This window comes from Chroicocephalus ridibundus, chromosome 19 (assembly GCF_963924245.1).
Source record: "Chroicocephalus ridibundus chromosome 19, bChrRid1.1, whole genome shotgun sequence".
In the NCBI taxonomy this organism is placed as follows: domain Eukaryota; kingdom Metazoa; phylum Chordata; class Aves; order Charadriiformes; family Laridae; genus Chroicocephalus; species Chroicocephalus ridibundus.
This window is the reverse complement of record NC_086302.1, coordinates 1320290-1346661: the sequence shown is the minus strand read 5'-3', so window position 1 is coordinate 1346661 and position 26372 is coordinate 1320290. Positions and strand designations below refer to the sequence as shown.

The 26372-nt window shown below is 62.4% G+C and overlaps 1 protein-coding gene across 1 annotated transcript; it reads left to right on the top strand.

The window, feature by feature from the left end:
• The first annotated feature begins 231 nt into the window (after positions 1-231).
• Positions 232-9322, top strand: TMEM39B (transmembrane protein 39B). The gene is made up of 9 exons (XM_063356069.1): positions 232-352; positions 2576-2775; positions 4653-4872; positions 5166-5249; positions 5921-6075; positions 6683-7019; positions 7868-8055; positions 8499-8619; positions 8953-9322. Exons 2-9 carry the CDS (start codon positions 2648-2650, stop codon positions 9187-9189), a joined length of 1470 nt encoding a protein of 489 aa, XP_063212139.1. The 5' UTR covers positions 232-352; positions 2576-2647; the 3' UTR covers positions 9190-9322.
• The last annotated feature ends 17050 nt before the right edge of the window (positions 9323-26372 follow it).

The following is a 26372-nucleotide window of genomic DNA, read 5'->3' as shown; positions in this document are numbered from 1 at the left end:
CTCTTGTTTCTCGCCCTGCTGCAGAGTTGCTGTTTGTGGGGAGATGGAGCCAGGGGTGCTCTGGCCCGAGGGGGGTGTTGAAGGGGGCGGGGGGCCGATGGGCGCCAGCGATGCCCCAAAAACGCTGCCAAAATGCCCCAAAAAACGTGCTTGGCTGCCTGGTGCCCCGCGAGGGGCGGGGCCTGGCGGGAGGGGCGGGGTCATGGGCGGGGCCTGGCGGGAGGGGGCGGGGCCTGGCGGGCGAGGCGAGCGTGCGCCCGGCAGGAGGATTGTCCGCTGGCGGCCGCCATCGCGCCGCCGGCCCCGCCCGCCATATTGTGCCCGGCGCAGGTTGAGCGGCGGCCGGAGATGGGTGAGGGGGGACCGAGCGGCGGGACGGACCCGGGCACCGGACGGGGGTGGGGGGAGGACGGTTGGGAGCGGGGAGGGTGCGAGGGGGGCCGAGCGGCGGGCGGGGCGCTGAAGAGCCCGCAGCCGGCCCCGCCCCGCCCCGCCGCCGCCGTGAGGGGGGCGGCTCCCGGGCCGCGGCCTGGCCCGCAGCCCCCCTCGCCGGTGCTGCCCTAGAGCGCCCCGTTCCTCCCCGGTGCGCGCTCCCGGAGCCCCCAGCGCTCCCCTGCAGGGTTCTTGTGACCCCGTGGAGTCTCCGGAGCCCCCGGTGCTCTCCTGGGGCCCGTCCCGCGGACCCCGCGGCGCTCCTGGGGCTCCCACTGCTCCAGGCCGGCACCCCGGGGGCCCGTACGGTCCTCCTCACTCCCGTACAGCCCCAGCCTGTGCCCTCAGGGCCCTCACAGCCCCCACGGCTCCTCTAGAGCCCCCGTGTCCCCCGCTGCTCTTCTGTCGTCCCCACTTGTGCCCCCACATCTCCCATTTCTCCCTGCAGCCTCTGCTGGATCCCCTGGAGTGTCTGTGGCTCCAGCTTGCACCTCTGTAGGCCCCAAGGCCCCTGGCCTGTGCCCTCACAGCCACAGCTGCTCCTGCAGAGCCCCTGACTGAGCTCCCAGAGCTCCTTTGGCCCCTGAGCTGCACTCCCAGAGCCCCCAGAAGTGTCCCCCCCCCAGCTCTTCCAGGCACAAGACTTTCATCCTACTGCTTTTCCCTCTCAGATTCTCTTGTTCTGGTGTCCTGGGCCTCAAACCTGCTGTCTTCATCTCCCCCCAAGGTCCTGGACATCTGGTGCCCCCATGTTGTGTGCTGGGGGGCCCCTGTGCACAGCCCCTCCAGTTCACCAGCAGTTACCCTGCGTCCCCAGGTCACCAGGGGTCAGTGTGCCATGGCACATAGAATCATGGAATGGTTTGGGTTGGAAGGGACCTTAAAGCCCACCCGGTGCCACCCCCTGCCCTGGGCAGGGACACCTCCCACCAGCCCAGGTTGCTCCAAGCCCCGTCCAACCTGGCCTTGAACCCCTCCAGGGATGGGGCAGCCACAGCTTCTCTGGGCGCCCTGGGCCAGGGGTTTCTGCCCTTTGCTCTGTCTCCCACCAGTTCCCCCAGCGCTGCAGCCACCACTGTGCCCCGCTGGCCCGTGTGATGGCCCAGTCTTGGGGTATCTTTGTTTTTCTTGGGTCTAGCCCCCGGCGCAGCCCCCTCCACCCTGTCCATTGTTGCCCCGGACTAGTACAAACATTTGCTGGAGGACTCTGGAGCTCAGTGTAAGCTTCAAAACTTATTTGAGAGCAGTTTCTAAACCTTCAGCACGTTTTCTTTATTCCAGGTGCTAATTGCTGAGTGATACAAACTGGAAATTAGCAATCAGAAAAAGACATGTTAAGCTATCAATATGACCTGATCCGAGATTCTTCACAGCTCGGATTTCTTTTCTAGTAAATGGTGTATTATCACCCTGGCCTTTAAGTTGTATGGATTCTCCTAGGGTTAAACAGGATTCCAGAGAAGGTTTTTAAAACCTTGGTATTGTTATTGTTTACACTGTGGCAAGCAAGCACTAGAAAAGCTAACTTTGGGCTAACATCCCGTTGAGCTCTTAGCCATGCAAACATACAACACCACACACCCTAAAAATGCTAGTTATTTTTTTCACATCTTAAAGGAGCAAAGAAGGAAAAAGCCAGTTTGTGTGCTTTTTCAGTGTCCCTTTAAAAGAGCTGTGAATATTTGATTCCAACAGAAAATTGGGCGAAAGGGGACGTAGGTAATATACCCAATTTACTGGATCCTTTGGGTGAATTGTTTAGCATCTCTGTAAGTATATTGCTCTGCCTGTAAAGCAGGGAAAACACCCCAGTGATGCAGATTAAATTTCTTGTAAACTGCCTAGGGTTGGGAGAGAAGCATGAAAAGCTTCTTCCTGCTCCCCTGGAAGCCTGCGTACATTAGGCTTTAGATTCTCAATGAATTCACAGCACCTTCACAAGCTGCTGCATGTCCTAGAGCATCAGGAGCTATCTAGGGCCACTTCTGTAGCCTGTGGCAAATACAGGAGATGGAGAAAAGGGCTGAGCAAAGTTGCATTATCCTGCTTTTTCCTGCAAGGTAGCACGTGAGCGATCCGTTCCTGCTGGTCACCAGGGGCGTGGTGAGCAGATGAGCCTTAATTATAAATCTCTTCCTTTCAGTTTTAAGGACTGAAGACAGAATCACGCAGTGAAGAGCAGAGAAGCCACCTGGAAGAACAACCCTCTGTTGTTATGGCAGGGGGAAGGCGGGGCCCTAACCGTACCTCCTACTGCCGAAATCCCCTCTGTGAACCTGGGGCCGCTGGCGGCTCCGGCCATTCCACGAGTTCCTCTGTCACGGGTGTGCGCTCACGCACCAGGTACGTCCAGGTCTCCGTGTCTTCACATCTGGCCAGGCCGGCTGCTCCTCTCTGAGGCAGGGGCCACCTTATCTCCCCATCTCACAGGCTGCTGGTTTTCCTGTGGCTCAGAGATTTGTTAACTCCCTGTGTCTAACTGAAATCCTTTCCCTATAAGTGGCAGTGTCCGTGCTACATGTTGTAATTGGGGTATATGGGTTCTAATTTGCTTGAGACTGTTAAGTGCTTTATCAGACCGTGACAGGCTTCCAGGAGCGTTCAAAAGCCTTTAGTGACCGTTGAATTGAAAGTAAGAGTAGAGTCACAATTTTTATCCAAAGCCTGACTTGACTTCTGGTTGTTGCATCTCCTGTGCCCTGAAGTTTATGTCAGGTGAGGCATTTCTGGGGTAGAGTTTGGCTAGGTCAGGTGACGTGTAGGCTGTGGGGTTTGTTTTGGGTTCTAGTGTAGCTGGTTGGTTGCGTTTCTGTGACTGAGGTAGAGAGGAGGAAGGAGAAGCAGAGCACCGACAGCAATACTGAGGCAGGAGGTGCCTTATGAACTCTCCGCAAAGAGAATGTTAGATCTGTCTTAACATACTCCCTGCTTATGGCCCTAGGCCAAGAGATTTACAGGGATACAGTTATTCAAACAAGTTACTGCAAGGCCACAGAAGGTGGAGCAATCCACCTCGTACATACGAGAGCGTGCACAAAGGCCCGTATCACGAGTGGGTAATGCTGTACAAATCCACGCCCAGGCCTTCCTCCAAGTGGTTTGTCTGTGGCCTCCGAGACCCGTCACCTACGCGGCAGTCCGGGCCCAGGAATCCCAAAGTGCGTTATGCTCTTCATACTCATGAGTCTTGTTGCTGCTCTTGCAAGATCACCCTTAGGTCTTGCGTGTCCCTTCAAAGTAGAAAAGGCTTCGCGTTTATATTTAAAGCTCTTTACTGGAGGACCAGAAGAGGAACTGTTGTTCTGTGTTCAGGAACAGAGTTTATTAGCGGATTCATCAGTCCTGCGGAGCTGAATCGGTCTTGTCAGCTTGGGAATCTGGGGGTTTCAGAGAGACAGCACGGGTTCCTAAAGTTTTCCCCTCACGTGCGGCTTTATTTTAGGCTGTCAGCCTTATGTTTTAAAAAGCATGGGCTGATCCAGCCGTGCCCCCCCCGGACTAGAAGTCTTTCTGCAGTCACACTCCGAGACTTCTGTGGTTTCGTTTTGGGATTTTCGACAGGAGTTCATGCTCTGTAGTTCCTTTGAAACCCACACCCAGATTCCTTTGACTGTTGTTATTTAGAGATTGCAAATCAGGAGAGATATATCTAGTATATATTAATTCCCTTCCCTTTGATTAAAAGGGTTTCTGTCTGGGATTGTGTGCATGCTCACACAGGAATATGCACTTCTGACTGAACTTGTTTTTCCTCCATAGTTGAATAGAAGTTGAAGAATGAGAAAGAGCTTGTGTTTAATTGCTCCGTATTTCATGTTCAAGCACTCTTAGAAATGTAAATAGCAACTCGAGGCCTGAAAGCTTCCAATTAATTAAAAGGGCCACCGGTTGCCCCTTGAATAGCTAAACACAGCCACAGCTTTTGAACCTGACTCAACGCAAGGGATTTAATATCAAATGACCTGGTGCTGTCTAGACTGGCCTGGTTCCAAATATTGCTTTCACTGGGCAAATTTCCACTCACATCTGCCTGTAACAGTCATCCTAGACATCCTCGGGGCGCTGACACTTCTGGTTTGCGGCAGCTGCTGACCACGATAGTCAGATTAGGTTTCTCAGTATTGGACACACCGACTTCTACAATCTGAGGACGTGGGCTGGAGGACAGCGCTGTGTTTAGCTCAGGGAAGTGACCGCTGGCTTTTGGTTTACCTTGGCAGGAGCGGTTCAGGTACAGGCCTTTCCAGCCCACCTTTGGCAGCTCAGACAGTCGTCCCCCTCCGGCACTGTAAGATCCCAGAGCTGCCTGTGGAGAGGAGCGTGCTGTTTGAACTTCAGCTCTTCTTCTGTCATCTCGTTGCTCTGTTTGTCCACTACATCAACATCTACAAAACTGTGTGGTGGTACCCACCCTCCCATCCGCCTTCGCACACGTCTTTGGTAAGCACCAAGGGACAGCTGCTGTCCGCTGATATTCACCGACTCTCTTGAGTTGTTAGACATAAAGTTTTCTGTATATGTTTGATGCAAACTACATGTGACTCTACAGCCCTGGAGGGTTGCTCAGGTGACTTATTTGGCAAATTTTGGGCACCGGCTGTCTGCTTGGCATTCTCTTTCTGATTTTGGAAGAGAGAGTCTGGGGACAAGACAATAACTTGGGAGCTTCTCTGTTGAATGTGGGTTTTTGCTGTCTGGTGGAAAGTAGAATCATTTTGGTTTTGTCACTGCAGAATTTTCATCTTATTGACTTCAACGTGCTGACAGTGACGACGATCGTCCTGGCACGCCGACTGATTGGTGCTATTGTGAAGGAGGTAAAATCCCCAAGCAGATCTCAGACCTGTCCTTTCTCCTCAGGCAAAATGTAAAGCTCAGCGTCCCGTTTGCAATTCCGTACTCTTCTGTCCTTTTCTAAAGAGCTTTGTGCTATGTCCAAGTCAGAAACCTAGGCATGGTTTCTAATGAGAAGAACAGAGAACAGAAACGGGCGCCTCAAACCATTGGTCGTGACTCTCTCTGTCCTTCTGTGATTGTTTCTGAATTACTGTCTCAACTAGACTGTAGTAATTCTGCTTTCTTCCCTGCGAAGAACAGTATTTGGCTCTTTTCCTGTTCTCTGAATTACCCCAGCTTTCTGCAAGAAGGAACGAGTGTAGGTCGGTTTCTGCTGACTGTGGAAGCTTTCTGTGGCGAGCAGGTCCCGGAGGGTGGGCTGGTCACACCGGTCGGTAACTACCAGACCTTGACAAGAAACTCTGAGACTCTCCTCATTCCAGCTTGAACGAGGCCCTGGGTTTTGGAGAGTCCAGGTTCCAGCCTACAGGCCTCCCCTTCCTGGTGGCAGTCAAACAGAGCCTCTGACTAGCTCTTCCTTCGTGCATATGCAGTTGATTTTGCAGATTGAGTGCTGCTCGTTTACCATTTGCTTCCTTAGGAAGAGTGAATTAGTCTCCCTTCTGCCCAGCTCTTTCTTCTCTCCCCGCAGGCTTCACAGAGTGGCAAAGTCTCCCTGCCACGCTCTGTTTTCCTGGTGATCACTCGGTTTGCTGTTCTCACTGGCACAGGCTGGAGTTTGTGTCGATCAATAATTCACCTTTTCAGAACCTACTCTTTCCTTAACCTCCTGTTCCTGTGTTACCCGTAAGTATCTCTTCTGTCACTTGGGTGTGATTTCTAATGTTGCTTCAGTGCAGTGGGTGCTGCTCAGTTGAAATGAAGTCTGAAAGCAAATAAGCACTTGATTACCTGGTAACAGAACCTAAACTACCCTTTTCCCTCTTGCTGTCACATTTCTTCTTGGTGGCAGGGCGTATCTTTAACATTTACCCATATTTCAGCTTTAGTGTAAGCATGAGCTATAGTTCTTAGATTGCTCGTGTCCTCTGAAAAGGATTGTGTGCTTTTCTCGTGGCATTCAAAGAACCCATATCTTAGGTTTACCTTAGTCCCGAGGTGCCTCTGCCAGATGGAGTGAACCAGACAGCTTCCCAGCTTCATGTTAACGAACAAAAGGAAGCCAGTTCTATTTCCAGTCAAGCAGTGGAAATAGCTCCCTTCCCTCTGGTAGATGCAGGAGGAAGCATCTCATAAAGACCTGCAACTCAGTGCTTGTTGGTGAAGCTCTTTTCTGGAGTTTATATAGGTACCAGATGCCATTTAGGAGGGGGATGAGATGGTAACGCTGATCTGCTGCCAGCAAAGGGAGCTCGTAAGGAAGTAACCGCCTTTCTGCACTCTGCTGCTCCAGGTTTGGCATGTACATTCCCTTCCTTCAGCTGAACTGTGACTTTCGGAAGACGGGCCTCTTCTCCCAGGTGGCCAACATCGGTCCCAGAGAGACTGGCGAGGTGAACTCCAGGGGCAGAGACTACCTGACCGTCCTAAAGGAAACCTGGAAGCAGCACACTCGCCAGATGTATGGCATGGAGGCCATGCCCACCCACGCCTGCTGCCTCTCCCCAGACCTCATCCGCAATGAGGTGGAATACCTGAAAATGGACTTTAACTGGCGGATGAAAGAGGTGCTGGTGAGCTCCATGCTCAGTGCCTACTACGTGGCCTTTGTGCCGGTCTGGTTTGTGAAGGTGAGCGAGGGCCGGCGCTGCTCTTGCAGACGCTGCTCCTCCAGGCGTGGGACTGGCTGGGGAGGATTGTGGGGAGGTGGACACTGGGTTAGGGAGGAATCTGGCTCTCCCTTCTGGCTCAGCCGTAACGCGGAGAGGTTAGTCGGAGAGCTGGGCTGTGTGCACAGGGGGCTGTATCAAACCCATTTACAGGGACCTTGTGAAAAGTAAGAAGCAAAACCATCTAGGCTTAGGTTTGCTTAAACTCCGGCTAACAGAGGTCAATATTGTCCTGGTAAAGGTTATTCTGACTGCCCTGAGAGCGTGCATCCGTCTGTTAGGGAGCAGTGTCTCCCTCCTGCCTCCCCGTGACACTAGGAGGACTCCAGGCTGACCAGTCCTTCGCACACCAACCTTCTGTGAGGACACTGCTCCTGGACAAGGGGATTGGCTTTAATAAGGGAGGCAGTATGAAAGAGGATGGACTTTCATTAGGATTTTTAGCTGTTTTATTTAAGTTCCCGATGTGTTGTACAATGAGACAAATGTCTCGTACTAAGTCTGCCAGACCTCGGGGATGAGCCCAAGCCTCCTTCCCCTGAGGGGAGACCTGTCATCGGCGGAGCTAGGGGAGCATCGGGAACTGTCTCCCTGTTTTTGGAGATGGGTGATGATAGCATAAATGTTTCACTGTGGTGTGTTCGGGAGTTGTACAGCAGCCGTCCTATGTGGGCGCTTCTTTTTCAAGCAGGATTAATAGCTACGTGAAAAGCCCTCGTTTTACCTGCCTGAGTGCTTTGTGTTTTGATGGCTTTGTTAGGTGAGGCTGTCCAAACACGTTGTCACACATCCTTCTTGTCCCCCCACAGAACACCCAGTACTATGACAAACGCTGGTCGTGTGAGCTTTTCCTCCTGGTTTCCATCAGCACCTCTGTGATCCTGATGCAGTACCTCTTACCTGCGCGCTACTGTGACCTGCTCCATAAAGCCGCAGCGCACCTGGGCTGCTGGCAGAAGGTCGATCCAGCCCTCTGCTCCAATGTGCTCCAGCATCAGTAAGGAACTCCCTCACGGGGCTAGGGCTGGAGTTTCCTCTTCGCTGGCACGTCTGCTGGCCTGAACAGAGGCTGGATGGGGAGCTCAGCTTTCCAGCCGCCTCTCCTCCTCTCAGTGCTTAAAAAAAAAAAAAAAGAAAATGAAAGAAAAACGAAAGCCAAGTTGTCGGCTGACACATCCGACAGCGTACAGACACTCTCTGTGCTGTCCACCTCCAAGCGCGGCAAGCAGGTCTGATTTTTGGCAGGACGCCTGCCGCTTCTGGCCCCAGGTGTCTGCCGTTTGTCACTGCCGTAGTTGGGACAAACTCGGCCCTCACAAATGCTGCTGCGACCAGCGGCCTGGAAGCAGCTCGTGTGTTACCCTGGCTGATGGCGGGAAGGCAGCAGACCCCCTTCGGCTGTGGGGGCAGAAATAAGAGCTCTCTGCTTGTTTCCTGCAGGTGGACAGAAGAGTGCATGTGGCCGCAGGGAGTGTTAGTGAAACACAGCAAGAACGTGTACAAAGCCGTGGGTCATTACAACGTGGCGGTGCCCTCGGATGTCTCACACTTCCGCTTCCACGTAAGACCACACGCGTAGCCGGGTCACGGTCCCCTTGTCCTCGCTGCCTCAGCTGGCTCCCCGCAGGAGAGCTGCCCCTGGGCTGTCCCAGGGCAGTGGAACGAGCGGGGTTCGGGGCAGCATTTCACGTTAGTCCCGCGTCTCCCGTCGGTGCTGTCAGAAGGGTGACTGTCCCGTACAAACCGGGGCTCTGCCCAGAGCCGTTCCCGCGTAAATGTGTCTCCAGAGAGGAATCCCAGAGGAATCCTCACCGGCCTCTGCCTCGCACATCCTCAAAAACGCGACCCGGAGGGTCTGACCTCGCTCGGTGCCTGATTGTGGTCTCTCCTGCAGTTCTTTTTCAGCAAACCACTGAGAATCCTCAACATCCTGATTCTGCTGGAAGGAGCCGTCATCTTCTACCAGCTTTACTCGCTGATTTCTTCAGAGAAGTGGCACCAGACGATCTCGCTGGCTCTGATCCTCTTCAGCAATTACTACGCCTTCTTCAAGCTGCTGCGTGACCGTCTGGTGCTGGGCAAAGCCTACTCATACTCTGCCAGCAGAGACTCAGAGCAGAAGTTAAATTAAAACAATTGCACTGATGCTCGGCTTATTACAAAACAAACAAAACAAGAAACCCTCAGAGCTTTGTATTTTTGTTACCACTGCTTTTTTTTCTTTGATAACTGATGTAATTAAAAGGAAAATACATATTTTTTTACTCCCAACAGAAGTTTGTGTGGTGTTTGTCTGGTAAAATCCCTCCCCCCGTTTGGATTTGAGAGGAGTGATTTGTTAACAACGGTGCTTCGTTTTCGGAGGTGCAAACGCGGGCTCTGCTCCTGCTGGCGTGGGAGGATGAGAATTACAGGTACGTTAAAGCTCGCCACTGTCTGCCTTCCTTTAGGAGGGGCTGAGGACCCCCGAACGACCTGCCGCGCCCCCTGGTGCTCTGTGGCCGGGGGGGGGGGGGAAAGCTGTGATTTTTCCCTAAAATGGGATTTTTAAGCCCCTCGCTCGCAGGTTTGAGGCCCGCAGAGGTGTGAGGGGACCCGCTGGGGACCGGAGACCTCGGGGGGGGGGGGGCGGCTCAGGGTCCCCCTCCTCCTCCGGGAGGAGGAGGGGGACCCTGAGCCGCGCCCCCCCCCGGAGGTCCCCGGTCTGCCGGGGCGGAGGAGGAAGGGGGCAGGTCCCCACCCGGGTGATGCGGGGCTGGGGACACCGGTGCCATCCCCGCTGCCGGACCGGCTCCAGGCTCGGGTGTGCCCCCGAGGTGATGGAGGAGGGGTGCGGGGGGGTCCCGGTGTCGGTCTTTGTTCCGCTCCGGGTCCCGCCGCCGCCGCCGCCGCCAGGGGGCGCCCTGCGCTCGCGCGGTGCCGGTGCATCCCGGCCGGTCTCCGGTCCATGGCAACCCCATCCCCACCCCCCCACCCCCGCCAACTCGGTGGAGATTATTGTTAATTAAACCGGAGATCAAATAACCCCCCCACACCCCACCCCCTCCCCGGGGACCGGGCCCTGCAGCGCTCCGGCAGCAGCATCGTCCCGGTGCACCGGGAGCGGGGGAGGGGGGCGCGACACAGGATGTCGTGACCGCACACGACAGCGGGGGTGACGCTGGGAAGGGCGGGGGGGGTGGGGGTACCAGCATCCCACCCCGCGGCAAAGTGTCATGTCCCCCCCGCCCTTGGTGGGGACACGGCGGGGGGCAAAGGCCACCGTGAAGCAAAGCCACCCCCGTTATTGGCAGGACGAAGGGCACGGCGAGGAAGAGGAAGGAGGAGGAGGAGGGAAAGCGGGGGCCAGGGCTGGCGGGGAGCCCTGTGGGGCTTGGGGTGCAGCTGAGCCCTCCCCCCGGAGTGTGCCCCCGCGCAGCCCCCGCGCCCACCAGCAGCACTTGGGGGGGCTGGGACAGGGCCGAGCCCCCCGCCACGCACGGGGAGGCCGAGGGGCAGCCGTGCTCCACTGGGTCACAGCGTGGGAAGGCCCAAAGACCCCCCCCCGAGGACCCCTGGCAGGGCCTGCGGGGTGGGGGGGGGATGGAGAGCCCCCCGCAGCCGCCCCTGGCTCCCGCATCGTCCCGGCCGGGGCCAGACCCAGTCTCTGGCCGGGATGGCTGACTGGGACGGGGCGGGGGGATGTCGGGGCGCCGCGGGCGGCTGCGCCTGTGCCCCGGCCCCCTCCCCACCGCGGCAGGAGGAAACGGCCGTGTCCAGCCTTTCCCGAGGATGAGGATTTCCTTCCTCCCATTGAGCGGGGACCCTGAGGTTAGCACGCAGCCGTGGGGCGCTCGGCCTGCAGGAATGGGGGGGGGGGGGCCTGGCTGGGAGGTGGGGGGGCAGAGACCCCTCCCAGACACACCACGCTGGGTGCAGCTCCCGGCGGGACCCCCCTGTCCCCCCCAAGCCGGCCGGGACCCCGTGCAGCCGCGCAGGCAGGAGGGGGGCAGCTGCCCGCAGGGACGAGGGCACGTCGGGGGGGCTCAGGATGGAGACCTGCATCCGGCTCCTTCTCCCCTTCCCCCCAGCCTCGCCCCTGCTGGTATTTTGGGGCAAGAAGCCGGGCAGAGCGGGCAGCCCTGGGGTGATGGAGCCTGTCCCACCCCGGGGCGGCCCAGCCGGGGCTGGCCGAGCTGCAGCCACCCTGGCTGCAATTTTTGGGCTCCCATTCACGCTGGGGGGGGGGGGCTTGGAGGTCCCTCCAGCTCCAGACATGTCACCCTTGTCGCCACCCACCTCCGGGCAGAGCATCGCAGCCCTGACGGGAGCCTGTGCCCCACAGCACCCCCGGCCCCATCCTCCTCCCAGGGACCTGGCCTAGCCATGGAGGTTACTGGATTCCCAGAAAAGGCTCTTCCTGCCGCTGGGAAGGGCTGTCATGAGGAGACGGGGACACTTCTCATTTCCCCCGATTCGTCTGACAGCACAGGGGCTTTCCCGGGCACCCTGGAGGGGACAGTGACGTCCCAGGGGAGGTCCCGGGTGGGAATTCCCCTGGGAGCAGCTGGGCACTTCGTTGGGGACCCAGCTGCCTTGGTGACAGCGGGGTCCCGGGCAGCGCTGTGCCCTGGGGGTCCTGGCCTGGCCGGGCTCCATCTGCCGCCCTCCCCACGCCCGCTAATCCCGGGATTAGCAGCCAGGCACAGGTTTGCTGCAGGTAACGAGGATCCCTCAGGGAGGAGGTTACGGACATCAAAGTGCAGGCAATTATGGCTAATCCCACACCTGCGCCTAACGAGCTCGGCAGCTGTCCTGCCCACGCCAAGCAGGGCCTGGCAGCTGCCAGGGAGAAGCCGGACGGCATCACGGTGACGTCCCCGAGCCAGGAGGGTGGAGGGGACGAGGAGCTCATGTGTGCCGAGGGACCCATCCTGGCATGTCCCCAAGCACAGGACCCCCGGATAATGGCTGTGCTGGTGGGTCATGGAGCAGAAATCCAGGCAGAAACGCCCTCCCCGGGGCTCGGCGCTGCTGACCCAATGGGGCACATGCGCTGGGGACAAGCTTCGGCCTCCCACTGCCCGCCGGGAATCCCCTCACTGCTTCCCAGCAGCCGCAGCTTGATGGGAAGTGGCTTGTTTTCCCCGAAGAGCCCGGCCCATCCCAACATTCCCGGGAGGCCACGTCTGCTGCCGGCAGCCCCCGGCCCTGGGACCTCCGTCCAGCCGGCTCCCGGCAGGTCCCCCCCGGCTCGGCGCAGCTGGAGGACGGATGCTGCAGCTGCGGCTGCTCAGCACGGGGCTGCCGGCAGCGCCCAACCCACAAACCTGCCCCACACCTGCACCCCACTGAGCCTCTGCCCCCAGGGCAGTGGGGGGGCATGAACACCCTGCACAGATTTCACCCCCCAGCCTGCAAATCTCTGCTTCCTTCCCCCGATGCGGCAGGCGAAGCCGCTGCCACCTTCCAGCACCGACGCAGAGATGGTGTTGGTGACCTTGGGGACCCCCACGCTCTGGTCCCGGGGCGGGGGTGTGTTTCTGGGTGAGCCTGCAGCAGCGATAACCCACCGACAGCACAGCAGACACCCCACAGCTCCTTCGTGTCCCCCCCAAAACGCCAGCCTGTCCCCAGTTGGCGCCATGCCCATCCAGCAGCCGATTATGTGGGGACCGGGGTGGGGGGACGGGAGCACCCCACAGAGCCGAAGGTCCCCAGCCTGGAGGGTCATCCCATCTGGGCTGTGTCGTCCTCTGTCTGGAGGCTGGTAGCTTTAATTATTTCTTAATTATTGTTTATGACATTAATAAAGCCAAATAGCTAATGTGGTTAATTGAGGGTTCGTTTGCCCGCTGCCATCTCACACCGCGGCAGCTTTTTGTGTGAGATCAATGGAGGGAAAGAAAATCACAGGGGGTGGTGGGAGCATCACCCCAGCGCCCATCCCGCCAGCATCCCCGCTCCCAAGGGATGGGGGCTGGGGGCCCCTGAGCAGCCTCCCAGGCCCTGCTCCCTTCCAGACCCCGAGCCGTGGGGTCTCCATGGGGCCTGAGCACCCGAATCCCAGGGGTGCCGAGCCCGGCCGAGCCGGCCACCGCTGCCCCCGCCGCTGCCTGACCTTGCCCGGGGCTCACCTGGCCAAAACCGGGGCAGGACACGGCCCAGGAGGCCCCGTCCCGAGCCAGCGAGACCTGCTGTAATTGGCAGCCCTGAATTAGCATGTGCACATCCTCATTAACAATTACACACACACGCGCCCTCATTTTCTCAGCTGAACGAGTCCACGGTGGGGAGTCGGGAGCTGAGGCGAGGGGTCCCCGAACCGCCCGGTCTCTGCTCATCACCTGAGACCGCCGAACTCATTGCACTTGTGGGACGGAGCCAAGGCAGCGCCTCCCGCACCCACGGCCCCCGGTAGCGCTGCGGGGTCCGGGGGGGGGGGCGGGGGCAGGCGGCAGCCCCCGCGGGGAGCAGATGGCGACTCCACCGCGGTGCCCGGAGCGGCGCGGGGGCCAGATGGGCCGCAGGGGAGCGGAGCCGTCCCGTCGTCACCCCCCCGCCTCGGCTTCCGCTGCCATTTTGCAGCAGCTATAAATATTTCACAGCCCCGTCCCCCGCCCCGCTGCCGAACCGCCAGCCCAGGGGCGGCGGCGCCCACCGCCCTTCGCGGCGCTTCGTGCAGCTTCGCGGCGCTGGGTGCCGCCGGGCTGAGACCCCCGCCCCCGCACCGTGGGCATGTCCCCTCCCCGCAGCATCGCTCCGGGTCGGAATAACCCCAGCGAGCTGGGCTGGAAATGCTCGAGGACTGAAAGGTGGTGACCGGAGACTTTGGAGGACGCTGGGGACGTTTCCCAAGAGCTGGGGACAAGGGGGGAGCAGGGAGAGGGGGGCGGGTCGCCCACCTCCCGGGTGGGGGTCGGGCTGCTCTGTGGCGGCCCCATCCCGGGCACCGTGGAGGCTGAGCACCCCTGAGCCCCCCCCCCCCCGCCCCGAGCTCCAAGGGAGCATAAATACTCCCAAACCCACCCCTACGCTCCCGGGGGACCCGGATCCTCGGTCAGACCCCGGCCAGGCCCCCCGTGGGTCGCAGCATCGCCTCGCCGGCCACCGCAGGGGGGTGCCGGGGGTCCTGTGCCGCGCTGGGGTGGGTGCCCCCGGGCGGCAGCGGAGCGGAGCCGGTTGCAGCATCTCCCAGGTGAGGCCGCGAGTCCCGACACGCGGCTGCTGCGGGGCACGCCACGGCCTGCAGCCCCCAGGGCGGCCGAGAGGCGTCCGCGGCCCGGGGCTCGCCCGGGAAGGGCTCGTTCCCGGCACCGCGGGAGTTTCGGTCCCACGGCGGGGCGGCGGGCGCCCCTTCTCCCAGTCCCCCACGGCACACCCGTGCACCGGGGCAGCCCCCGGCGGGAGCCGGGCTTCCTCCCGCCGCCACCGCCGCGGCCCCGAGGCTTTCCGCCGCTCTTCCGCCGACCCCGGGGCCGCCGGCTGCCTTCCTGCCCCGCATCCTGCCCGCCGGGGCGGCCGCAGCCGCTCTGCCTCCTCCCCGGCCCCCGCATAGCCCTGCTCCCTGCACCGGGTGTTCCCAGCTCCCCCCGCCATGCCAGCACCCTCCGTCCTCCCCAGTGCTCTTTCCCGACCCTCGGACGGGGGGGACCTGGCAGTGTCCCCAGCAGCTGCCCCCGCACCCGGCGCCCTCCCCGGGGGGGCTCCGGTCCCCAGCCTCCGTGCGGGACCCGTCCCCGACGCCGCGGCAGGAGGGACCCGGCTGGGTCGGGTGGTTTCAGGGGGGGATTCTGCATTTCACCAGCCGTTTTCTTCCGGCTCAGTGACAAAGGTATCGAACGGAGCAAAGTCTCCCCCAGGGCTGGCACCCGGGGAGCGGCAGTTCCCCGATTGCAATCACTTTTGGGGAATCTACCGCTGACCTAGTTTTTAATCCACCAGGGAATCGCAGGCAGGGCTGCGCGGCAGGGAGCGAGGGCTTTCCAGGAACACCGATACCCGCCCCCCCAGCAGCGCAAAGCCCCCCCCCCCCCCCGCCTTGGTCTTTTGGGGTGCCGAGGGTCCCGCGGGTAGCTCGGGGGGTGTGGTGGGGGGTGGGCTGGCCCCGGCTCCCCGCCCCCCCTGCTGCCGAGGTCAGGCCGTTCCCACGCCGAGCCCAAGGGTCTCCCCCAAAACCGGTCGGGCGTGCGGAGCCGTGACTCACCCCCCCCGGCAGCCGGCGGGGAGCGGCGTGCTCCGGCAGGCTCCGGGGAGGATGGGGCGTGGGGGGGACACACACACACACACACGGGGTGCGGCGGCAGGACGGGACCTGTGCGGGGGCGGTGGTGGTGGTGGGGGGGGGCGGCTTCCCAGGCAGCCACGTCGCAGCCCTTTGTAAAGAAGGAAGCGAGAAATTTCCTTTTCCTTCCTCCTGCGGAGCGGGTGTCATCGCGCTGGGGTGACAGCAGCCCCCATTCCCCCCCCCCAGCCCCAGACACCCCGCAGGGTGAGGGCTGGGAAGGGCTCCTTATCTCCCTTCCCGGCTGATGCAAGGTTTGCTCATCGCTGCTGCTCCCCAGGGCCACCCTGCCGCAGGGCAGGTGACGCTGGCGGTGTCACCTCCCCTTCCCGATTCCACCCTCCCTGCAGGGACGGAGCGGGGATGATGCCACCATCCCTCCACGGTCCTTACGTGGTCCTTCCCGCATCCCCATGGCTGCTTGGCCAAGATCATCGGGGTTTTTCCCCCCGTCCCCGGTGCCTCGGGTCCCCGGGGTGGCCCTAGAGGGGCCACCCCGGGGACCCGAGGCACCGGGGACGGGGGGAAAAACCCCACGCCAGGTGATGGAAGCAGGCTGTCAGCAGCCCTCCATGCCAGCCAGGAATAAGTGGATTAGGAATCAATCTCGTTAGCGCCGCCAGAAGCCTCGGCGAGGGCCGTGGTGGGATGGGGACAGGGATGGGGACGCTCCCGGTGGGGGGGATCAGGGGTGGCCGGTGGCCGGCGCGGGGCCGAACGTGGCCGAACGTGGCCACGGTGCTTCGACAGGCTGCCTGCTGTTCCCAGCGATGCGGTACCCAGGCTCTAATGAGCCGGGACGGTTAATTAGTCAGTGTGGCTTTATGTTAATTAGTCGGAGGAGTCGAGAGACTGATTCCTCTGCCACCTGGTGTGTGCGTGGGTGCACGTGTGTGTGTGTGTGTGTGTGTGCAGCTGGGTGCACGCATGGGTGCGAGCACGTGGGTGTGTGTCTGTGCGTGTGTTTGTGCACAGCCGCCCACCCACACGCACACACGGGCACCCACGCACACGCACACCCACACACAAGCACCCACACGCACACGGGCACCCACAAACACACGCACCCACGCACGCATGGACCCAAACACACGTGCACCCGCACCCCCACACAGCCACGCACATCCCCCCACACACACACACGCACATACACACAACCACACAGACACACACACACGCACAACCACACACCCACACACCCCAGATACACCCACCCACACCCACACCCCCATGCGCATACACACACGCACACCCCCACGCGCACACGCGCCGCACAGCTCCAGAAGGCCGAGCTCACGCCAACGCTGTGGCTGAAGGATGTGCCGTTTGGGTGGCCCCGAGCAGGTGGGTGATGAGGGACGTGGTGGCCAGGCACAGCCCCGCCAGCTGCGGTGGGCGGCGTGGGCTCGGCCACGGGGCGAGCGATGTGGTTTCCTGCGGGTGACTCGCGCTCTTCCGCATCTTCGCGGCCGCACGAGCAAGGGATGGGACCCCAGTGGAAGCCGCAGGGATTTCCAAAAAGGCTCAGCAAAACTCCCCTCCTCTTTCGCTGTGATTTCCTCCCTCCTCCGGGGTCGAAACGCTCCGGGGGTGAAGGAGCCATGTGGCAGCGAGGTCGAGGAGCTCCGATGGGAAGAGAGCTGGGAGCTGCTGCAGGGAGGAAAGAGGATGGGAAACGTGCCACAGCCGGATCCAGCCGGGAATGAAGCCGCTCTCCGGGCTGGGGAGCAGAGCAGGGGATGGAGCTGCCCGTGATGCACCGCACTGTATGCAACAAGCAGTTTATTTATGTCAGCTTGGGCTGCCGGCGGGTCCTGGGTTCTGCTTCTTCTTCTTGTAACAGGATTGCAACCACACAAAAAAAAAAAAAAAAAAAAAAAAGGCAAAACCCTAATCCTGCAAATCTTCTCCTGTGCCGCCGAGGGCCTGGGTTCATGGCAGGGGCTGGATGTGCCCGTCCCCCCCCCGGGGTGCCCACAATGGGATGCTGGGGTCAGACGCTGCCCCCAGGGCTGCCCGGCTCAAGGCCGGAGCAGCTAAAAATACCCGCCCTGTGTCTTTACCGTGCCCAGGAGCTGGTGCAGCCGCCATCAGCTATGCAAACGAGATCAAAATTAAATCAGCCGCGTGCGAGAGAGAAATCCGTTAACCCCTGCTGGGGCGGGGGGGACGTGTCCCCCCACGGGCACCGGCACCCCCATGGCAGCGAGGGCCACACTGGGGCCGGGAAGCACCCACCAGGGTTGCAGCCCCACCGGGGCCAGGGGGTGATGCTGGGCACGGGGATCGGGGTCCGTGTCCCCATCGCGGGGCTGAGCTGCCGTCCCCCCGCCGTCCCCGGCTCCCCCGGCTCGCAGCCATCTGTCCGGGGTGTATTAAAGGCAGGGGGAAGCTGGAGAGAAACGAGGTCAGGGCTGCGATGGCGGCCAGGGGACGGGGCGAGCCTGCGGCCTCCTCGCCTCCCCCGGCGGCGGGACCCTGCCACCCCTCTCCTGTCTGCAGCGGGACCCGGTTGTGACGGTGGCACCCAAAGCAAACCCCGGCCCCAGCCGCGGCAGCTGGCTGCCGGGCACAGCAGGGGATGTGCCAGGGGGACTTCGCACCACCGCGGTGTCACCGCAGCCTCGTGGCACCGGCAGAGCCAAGCAGGAGGCCTGCGCCATGGCTCAGCTCCCCCCGGGAATCCTGCCCGTGCCACGGGCAGCGCAGCCTCTCGCCGGGGCTGGGGACGCGCAGGGCACCAAACAGCAGAGCCCCCACCCGCAGACACCCTGAAACCGGGGCAGCGAGCGCAGCGTGCACCCCCGGGCTCCCGGGGGCTCCCCCGCCACGGGGGTGCGGGGCCGAAAACGTGACACCCCCCCACTCCTCCTTTCCAACCCGTGCGGGATCACGAGCATGCGTGTGCGAGTCCCCGTAGGCAGCTGCCTGCATTTCATGCATTTTTAAGAAGAACAAGGTTAGTGGGTCACTCCAGCGCCGCAGGCTTTCCTCCAGCTGAGCTGCTTTGCTGCCAAACCCATCCCGGCTGGCGGCAGCGGGGGGGCTGGGGCAGGCAGCGGTGCAGGCAGCGGTGCAGGCAGGCAGCAGCCAAACCCGGCATCACGGCAGCGACGGCCCTTCTGCCCCTGCCAGCCCCGGCCACCATCACCCCCGGAGGCACCCGGGAAGGTGGCAGGAGCGGCACGCAGCCAGACCGGTCCCCGTGCTGGCAGGGAGCAGGCAGGGAGCAGGCAGGGAGCAGGCAGGCACCATGCTGCGGGGGGGGGCACAGCCCCCTGGAGCCGCAGGGCCTGGCGAGGCCGGCGGGGTGCGGCGGTGGCGGCGGAGAGGGAAAAAAACTGCCGTGGTTAAAAGTTAACGCGGAGACAAAGCGGAGCGGGGGGGGGCAAGGGCAGCGCGGCCCACGCCGATGCAAAGAGCGCGGCTTTATGGCAGCCCAGCCCTGATAACAGGGTGAGAGGCTCCGTCTCTACCTGGCCCCGGCATCGCCCCCCGCCCCCCCGGCCTCGGAGCCCTCCCCCCCCCAGGGACAGCGCGTGCCCCGGCGCCGGTGTCGGTGCTCGCACACGCGTGTGCCAACAGCGCGGACGCGCCGCGGCTCCGGCTGCGCACCCGCATCGCGGCGGGGGACGGGGTGAAGCCCCGCCGTGGGGCGCGACGGCAGCCGTGCAGCCCCCCCCGCCCGCCCCCCGCCCCCGCCCGCAGCCCCCCCCGCGCCTCCCGCCGCCCGCGGCCGTTGCCATGGCTACGGCCATGCGAGTCTGGGCGAAATGCATCTGCTGCTGCAGCCCGCCGAGCCGCGGGGCGGGGAGGGCACCGCCAGCCCCCCCCACCACCCCACAGGTCCCCACCGAGCCCGTGTCCCCCCCCCCCCCGGGCCCTCCGCCGAGAGCGAGAGCCATCGCGGGAGAGCGGGGTCTGCACGGGGGGTGCCGTTTCTCCGCCACAGAGGGGCTGGTGGCCCTGGGGACACTTTCGGTTTTGCTCAGAGGCAGAGGGGAATTCTGTTCCTGGCAATTAAGCAATCCAGGCCGGGGACGGCAGGGATTAAGGGAAGGAGGGGATTTCTGATGGAAAGTTGCAGACAATCCCAGCGCTGCCGGGATTCCCCCTCCAGGCTCCGCTCCCGGCTCCCCCCTCACAGCACACCCCGGCGGGGACCCAGCCCCTGCCCCATCCCACCCGCCTGGGATTTCGGGCAGAGGGTTTTCCCGGCACCCCAGGATTTACCGGGGGCGACAGGTACCCCCGGGGGCACGGCCCCGGCACAGCAACCGGGATCTTCTGGCGGAGGGAGCAGCCACGAACAGGTTAACGGTATTGACGCTTCCAGGTTCCTAACGGGGCTGTAAAGTTAATAGTCCATTAAGATGAGCGGGGCTGGAGGTTTGTGTCCCTCAGGGGTGTTTGGGTACCAGAAAATAAAGCCCACACCCCAACTCCTACATCCCCCCGGCACCCCCCCCAGCGCCGCCCGTCCCTCCGGCCCTTCATCCAGGCAGGCAGAAGTGTCCCCGCGTCTTTCCTGCTGCCCGTGTGTCCGTCCGTCCGTCCATCCCGGTCCCTTCCCCCCTCCGCGCACACTGGCCTCTCTCTGCCCGGCCCGTCAGATGTTGCTGAAAGGGAACAATGCGACGTATTGTCTCTCGCCGCTCGCAGGCTTCAAAACCCGGCAGCGCAACAAAAAGACACATTGACTCGCAGGGAGAAAGAGGCCCATACATCCCCGGCTGCCGGCCGGGGGAGGCACCGCTGCCCCACGGCACCCCAGCGCCGCTTCCCTGTCCCCGGGTCCGGCAGTGCCGGCTGCCCCGCGACGCGCTCGGCTGCCTGCCACCGGCCCCGGGGACTCGGGGAAAAGGGGTGACCCCGCTGGGCTACGGGGGGCTGGCAGTGGAGGTGCTGGGCTGGCGTGTCCCATCGCCGAGGGATGCTCTTGGGAGCAGCATCGTGGCTCTGCATGTGCAAGATGCTCGCTGGACCCGTGCTGGGGGTGTGTGCATGGACTGGGACCACGCTGGGTGTGCATGGACTGGGACCACGCTGGGTGTGTGCATGGACTGGGACCATGCTGAGTATGTGTGCATGGACTGGGACCATGCTGGGGGTGTGTGCATGGACTGGGACCACGCTGGGTGTGCATGGACTGGGACCACGCTGGTGTGCATGGACTGGGACCATGCTGGGTGTGTGCACGGACTGGGACCATGCTGAGTGTGTGTGCATGCACTGGGACCGTGCTGGGTGTGTGCATGGACTGGGACCACGCTGGTGTGCATGGACTGGGACCACGCTGGGTGTGCACGGACTGGGACCACGCTGGTGTGCATGCACTGGGACTGTGCTGGGTGTGTGCATGGACTGGGACCATGCTGAGTGTGCACAGACTGGGACCATGCTGGGTGTGTGCATGCACTGGGACCACGCTGGTGTGCATGCACTGGGACCATGCTGGGTGTGTGCATGGACTGGGACCATGCTGGGTGTGCATGGACTGGGACCATGCTGGTGTGTGTGCACGGACTGGGACCATGCTGGTGTACACGGGCTGTACCCATGCTGACACACAGGCTGGGCCCCCGCCAGCCATGCAAGCCCCCTTGCAGCCCCAGAGAGACCCAGGGCCCACCCGTGACCATACCCCGCCGGTGTCTGCCTTGTACCCACGCTCACAGGGCCGGGGAAGGGACACGCTGTCCTCCCCCATGCCAGAGGCCAAGGTGAGTTGCCGTCTCGCAGGCGCAGCTCTGTGCAGCTGGGTTGAGGCGTTGCCCTGAGTAGGAGCAATGTCTGACCCTAACCCGTGTCCCCTTGGCAGCGTGACAGCCACCATGTGTCCCCAGCCCTACAGGGAGCTACCCCCAGCAGCCCACCTGCGCGTGAGCAGCCCCGGCAGCGCGACACAGCTCTAAGGTCCCTTCTTGCAGCCTGTCACCAGGAGCTGTCACAGGTGACCCCAGGGATGGATGGAGCTGAGCCCACCTTGGGGAGAACCACGGGCTCCCAACGGCCTGGGGGGGGTCACTGTCCCCAAGGGAAGGGCGGCACCCTGCTCCCCCTTGGCTCTGCCACGGCAGGATGGCACCGCAGCCCGGCCGTGTTCCCCGTGGCACGGCTGGACTCGGTGAGCGCTGTGCAGCGGCACGATGCCCAAAACACAGGACCCCCACCGTGCGCCCCAGCCATGACGTGCGGGCACGCTCCTGTGGCACCTCCGCAGGCAGCTCCGGAGGAAATGGGACGGGAAAAGCTCCACTTGGACTGAGCATCGCTTTTGTTTCCATTATAAACTTCCCTTCCAATGAGGAAGGAGGCTCTGAAACACGCTCCCTGCTCAGCCCCCGGCTGCGGGACCCTGCCAGCAGCCCCGGCCGGGGGAGCAGAGCCCAGTGTGGGGTGTCCGCTGCCCGTCGGATGCTGCGGCCCCTTTTCTCTCCAGACACCCGCCGGCAGCTGTCCTGCTCTCGCAATGCAACCGAACCGGCAGCGCGGGGCTTGCTCAGGGTCAGGGAGTCCTTTATCAGCACCGAAATGCAGCCTACAGCGGGGATGCGGGAGATAAGGCGCGTGGGACGAGCATCCCGCCAGGGCGAGGGCATTGTGGCCTTTTCCTGTTCTCCCGGGAGAATAATTCGGGAGAGACCGGTGGTCTGGGAAAGGCCATGCGGGGCCTTCCCGCGGGGTGTTGATCCCTGCCATGCAGAAACTCTCCTGGGACAGTGTCAATATGGGGCACCCAGGACCCCCCACATCCCACTCCCTCCCCATCCTGGGGCAAAACAGGGCCTGGGAGCCCTGGGCAGCACATCCCAGCCCACCCCGGCCACCCGCCGCTGGGGTTGGAGGGTGTTAGGTTATAGGGCTTGGCTTTGTTTGCAAATGCTCCGGCTCCTGGCCATAAAGAAGGGCAGATGGTCTCCGAGATAAGAGACACGGAGGGGATTGCTCTCCCTTTCCTCCGCCATGACTCACAGCTGCCAACCTCTGTCCCGGCCGCCCCGGTGCCAGCCGGGAAGGGGGTGACGGGGGGAGAAAGGTCCTGGGGTGGGAGAACAGGGCTGGTCCTGCGGGGTGGGATGCGGGGAGGATGTTACCGGAGTGAAAAGCAAGCCCAGAAATAGCAAACGCAGTTACACAAGGCACCGGTTGCCATGGGATCTTCACAACCAAAAATGACGGGGCTCTGGCAAATACAAGAACGGGCCCTTTCATGTGTTTCTATGGGAAGCCAGCGCCGCGCTGCAGCCTCCCGGGCTGGAGCCTTTCCCAGGGCAGGAAGGATTTGGGGACGCCGGTTGCGGCACCGGCTCGCGGAGGCAGCAGGGAGACCCCTGGAGAAGTCCCGTGTAGACCCTTGTTGGGGTCCAGGATGCTCTTTCCTGGTGCAAATGTCAGAGGGTCACTCGGCACCGACTCGGTGGCTGGCTCCAGTGACGGTGCAGCCACAAGCAGGTTTAGCGGCAACCAACTTCTGCTTGGGCGAAGGGCTGGAAAGATCCCCTCGGCCACCACGCAGCCCCGCTCTTCCTCCTACCTTCCCGGCCCTCGTCCCCTGCAGAAATCCCCCATCACGAAGCTCCGCAGATTTCCCTTCTGCAGCTGGGGACGGCCCCGCTTGGCACCCGTGGTCCCCCCGGGCCCTTCACCCCAGCCCCGCGTGGGCTGCGCAGCCGGAGCGTCGCTTGTCCCAGGGACTGGGCAGGTGGCCACATCCTGGAGCTGCAGGGCCCGGGAAAGCCGAGCCACGGGCAGGCAGGGCCGGCAGGAACGGCAGCACGGGCAGGGACGGACCCCGGACCCCAACCTGTGGCTCCTATTTTCAGCCGAGGGCCGTTTGCGAGGGCTGTCCCCGTGCCGGAGCCGCCGCGCTGGCAGAAGCCATTACCATCCGTCTCTGCATACGGCACAGCCCGGCCTCGCACTCTCCCTGCCGGAATTCTCTCCCCAGAGAGATCTAATTAGCTAATTCCTTTGCTATTTATAAATCAATATGGAAATCCCTCTGCTTTATTCCCAGGGCCGTTGGTCGCCCTGACTGGGCCCCCGCTAACTCGGTTAAAATCCTCGAGCAGATGATCAGAGGCTTGTGAATGGCTCCAGATACATGAATAAATAATTGCATTAATTCTTCATTAAGGGCTGGGGGAATACGGCGGGCAGCAGGAGCAGGGACGGGGCTGGGAACTGCACCCTCCTGCAACCCCCGGCGCAGGGGCTGCGCCCGCCGCTCTCCCTGCAGCCCGTCAGTGCTTAACACCTCATAAATTAATAATCAGCACGCAGTTTAAGTAGGTCTGGAAAGTGGAAAATAACATCCGCTGAGATCTTGCATCCCCGAGGCCTTTTAGGCAGGAGCAGGGCGCGGAGAAGGCAGACAGATTTGTCTCCCTGTCCATCTGCCGGAGGAGCAGACAGACCCCTAATCTGTCCGTCTGCCCGCACCCTGCAAATCCCCGGCACTTCCCGAGCAGCCAAAGCCCTGGGAGCCGGGGGAGACCCCGCGTGGAGCCAGAGCATCCTCCACCCGGCTCCACTTCCCTGCCCCACGCCAGGGCACGGAGGAGCCTGACCTGCGGCCGAGGCGGCGTCGGAGGGACGGGACCCTGACGAGGGGCTGGCGGCTGCGCTGGTTTCCACTGGGAGGGTTTGGGTTGGTGTTCGGTTTATGTTGGAAACCCGTCGGTGGGTTTCTGCCCTCCACCCGCTCTCCCGGTGTGACCACCCCGGCCCCGGTGCCTGTGTGGCAGCTCCGGCCGCTCCGTGCCACCGATACCCCCCGTGACACGTGGAGGAGGAAAAAAGCCTCTTCCCAGGTTAAGAGCCAGAACAACCGGCCGCGGGTCTGTCCGGGGGGACCCACCCTCGCCCCACAGAGCACCGGGGCTCCGGCACCAGCGGCAGCTGCCGTCGTGGCTGCACCAAGCACCGCTGAGCGTTCCTGATGCCGCTGCCATCAGCGCTGGCAGGGGACATCTGCAGCGGAGCCGGGCCTTGGAAGAGGAGGCACGGCCGGGAATCCACGGGGGAACGGGGCTATTTATAAACACATCCCTTACGCAGCGCCGCAGAAGAGGGATTTCATGAAAAGCCGGGATCAAGAGAGATGTGGCGACTGGGGATTCCTCGGAGACGGAAGCCGCTCGGAAACCGCATGCGAGGTGTGCTGCGATGGCGGCAGGGGGCTGCCCCCCCTCCACAGCAGCTCCGCATCTTGACCTCCCCACTCACGCTGAAGCCGCCCTGCGGAGCCATCCCGTGTGCCTCCCGTCGCTCCAGCGCTGCCCGCCCAGCGCTGCGGAGGGGCCCAGCGGGGTGTGAAGCACTTTCTTCCCCTCCAGCAAAAGCTGGAAGAGCTTTTGGGCGGACGGGGGGGGCCGAGCCCAGCAGCCCCGGCTGAGCCAGCGGCACGGAGCACGGCGGCAGCACCGCGGCCCCAGCCCCATAGAACCCCCTCGAACAAGCCCGGCCACTCGTCCAGCCCTCCGCTGAAGGAAACACCTTTCCAGCAAGCAGCCGGTTTCACAGCGCGGGACACACGTCTGCGTCCCCAGCCCCGCACCAAGGCTACCACCGTCACCCCGAAGGCTGCACCCCCGGAGCCCCCTCCCAGCCCCCAGCGCCCGCAGCGGGGACGGCGGTGGGTGATGGGTGCTGCTCACCTCAGCGCTCCCCGCGGCTTCGGTACAGGAGGGCGGGAGCTGTCGCAGGGATGGACGGTCTCCGACAGGCGCTGCGAAAGCCGGTGCTGGCTCGGGTTTGCTCAGCACGGCCACAATGCGCTCCCGCTGCAGCGGTGGGGCATGGGATGGGATGGGATGGGATGGAATGGGATGGCACTGGACGGGATGTGATGGGAATGGGGTGGAATTGGGCGGGATGGGATGGGTTGGGATGGGGTGAGGTGGGGCAGGAAGGGATGGGATGGGATGGGGTCAGATGGGATGGGATGGGGTGAGATAGGATGGTATGGGATGAGATGGGGTGGGAAGGGATGGGATGGGATGGGATGGGATGGGACGGGACAGCAGCATGAAGACTCTTTGCATTCCTGCGGAGAAGAGCCAGGACAAAATGAACATCAGCAGAAAGACAGAAAATGAGTCCCAGAAGGTGGAAAGAAAAGTGTGGGGCTGGCACAGACGCTGCCCCACGCCAGACGGGGCAGAGGGAAGGGCTCCCCAGCCGCGGCTCTGCCGGGTTTGCTCCCCAGCAGGTAATGGTTGGGGACACTGGCCTGGAGCTCGCGCTCGGGAATGAGTGGCAGAAGACAGAGCGTGTTTGCTGCCTAATTCAATGCACTGGCTGGGACTGTTTGTCTTCCCAAAGCAAACCGCCTCGCTACGCTCTGAAAAGCACGTGCTTTTAAACGGGGTACATCCTCCGCAGCTCCTCTGCAGCCCGGGCGGCCGCTCGGGCAACTCTCCCTCTTGCAGATGGCCGAAGGCGCGGGCGGACGGACCGGCAGCAGCCCGGCAGCCATTCAACGGCTTTATCAACTGGCAACCAAAAGTCAATAAGGAAGATGCCGCCTGTTTTAATTAACAGAGAAATTTCGCTCTAACGGGGGTGAGATGATGGGTGCCGGGGGGAGGAGGGAGGACAGAGACAAAACATGACCTTGTTGGCGGAGCGCACACAGCGGCACATTGTTTTCCCCCTCGGAGACGCTGGCCTTGATCCTGCGTGGGCTCTGCGGCACAGCTGGGTGCGGGGGCCTGGGGGGGGTCCCGCCTGCCCGCGGCATCTCTGGGGCCGGTTTGGCAGGAGCGGGATCGCTGGAAGGTGCCGGGGTCACGGGGCTCAGGACACGGCTCTTGGGAGGGTGGCCCGTGGTAGCCACCGGCACAGTGGCCAGGGAATGCTTGGCTAGGCACAAAGGGGTCTTGATTTTTGGGTGCCTTCAGTGAAATCAGCTGTGCCGGGGTGCCAAGGGAGCCCCCCCAGGGGAGTCCCCCACGGCCACTGGTGGCTCCGTGCTGCGGCGAGGCTGCGGCTGGTGGCCTTGGCAGCACCAGGAAGCTGCAGGCCCCTTGCCAGCGTCAGCATCC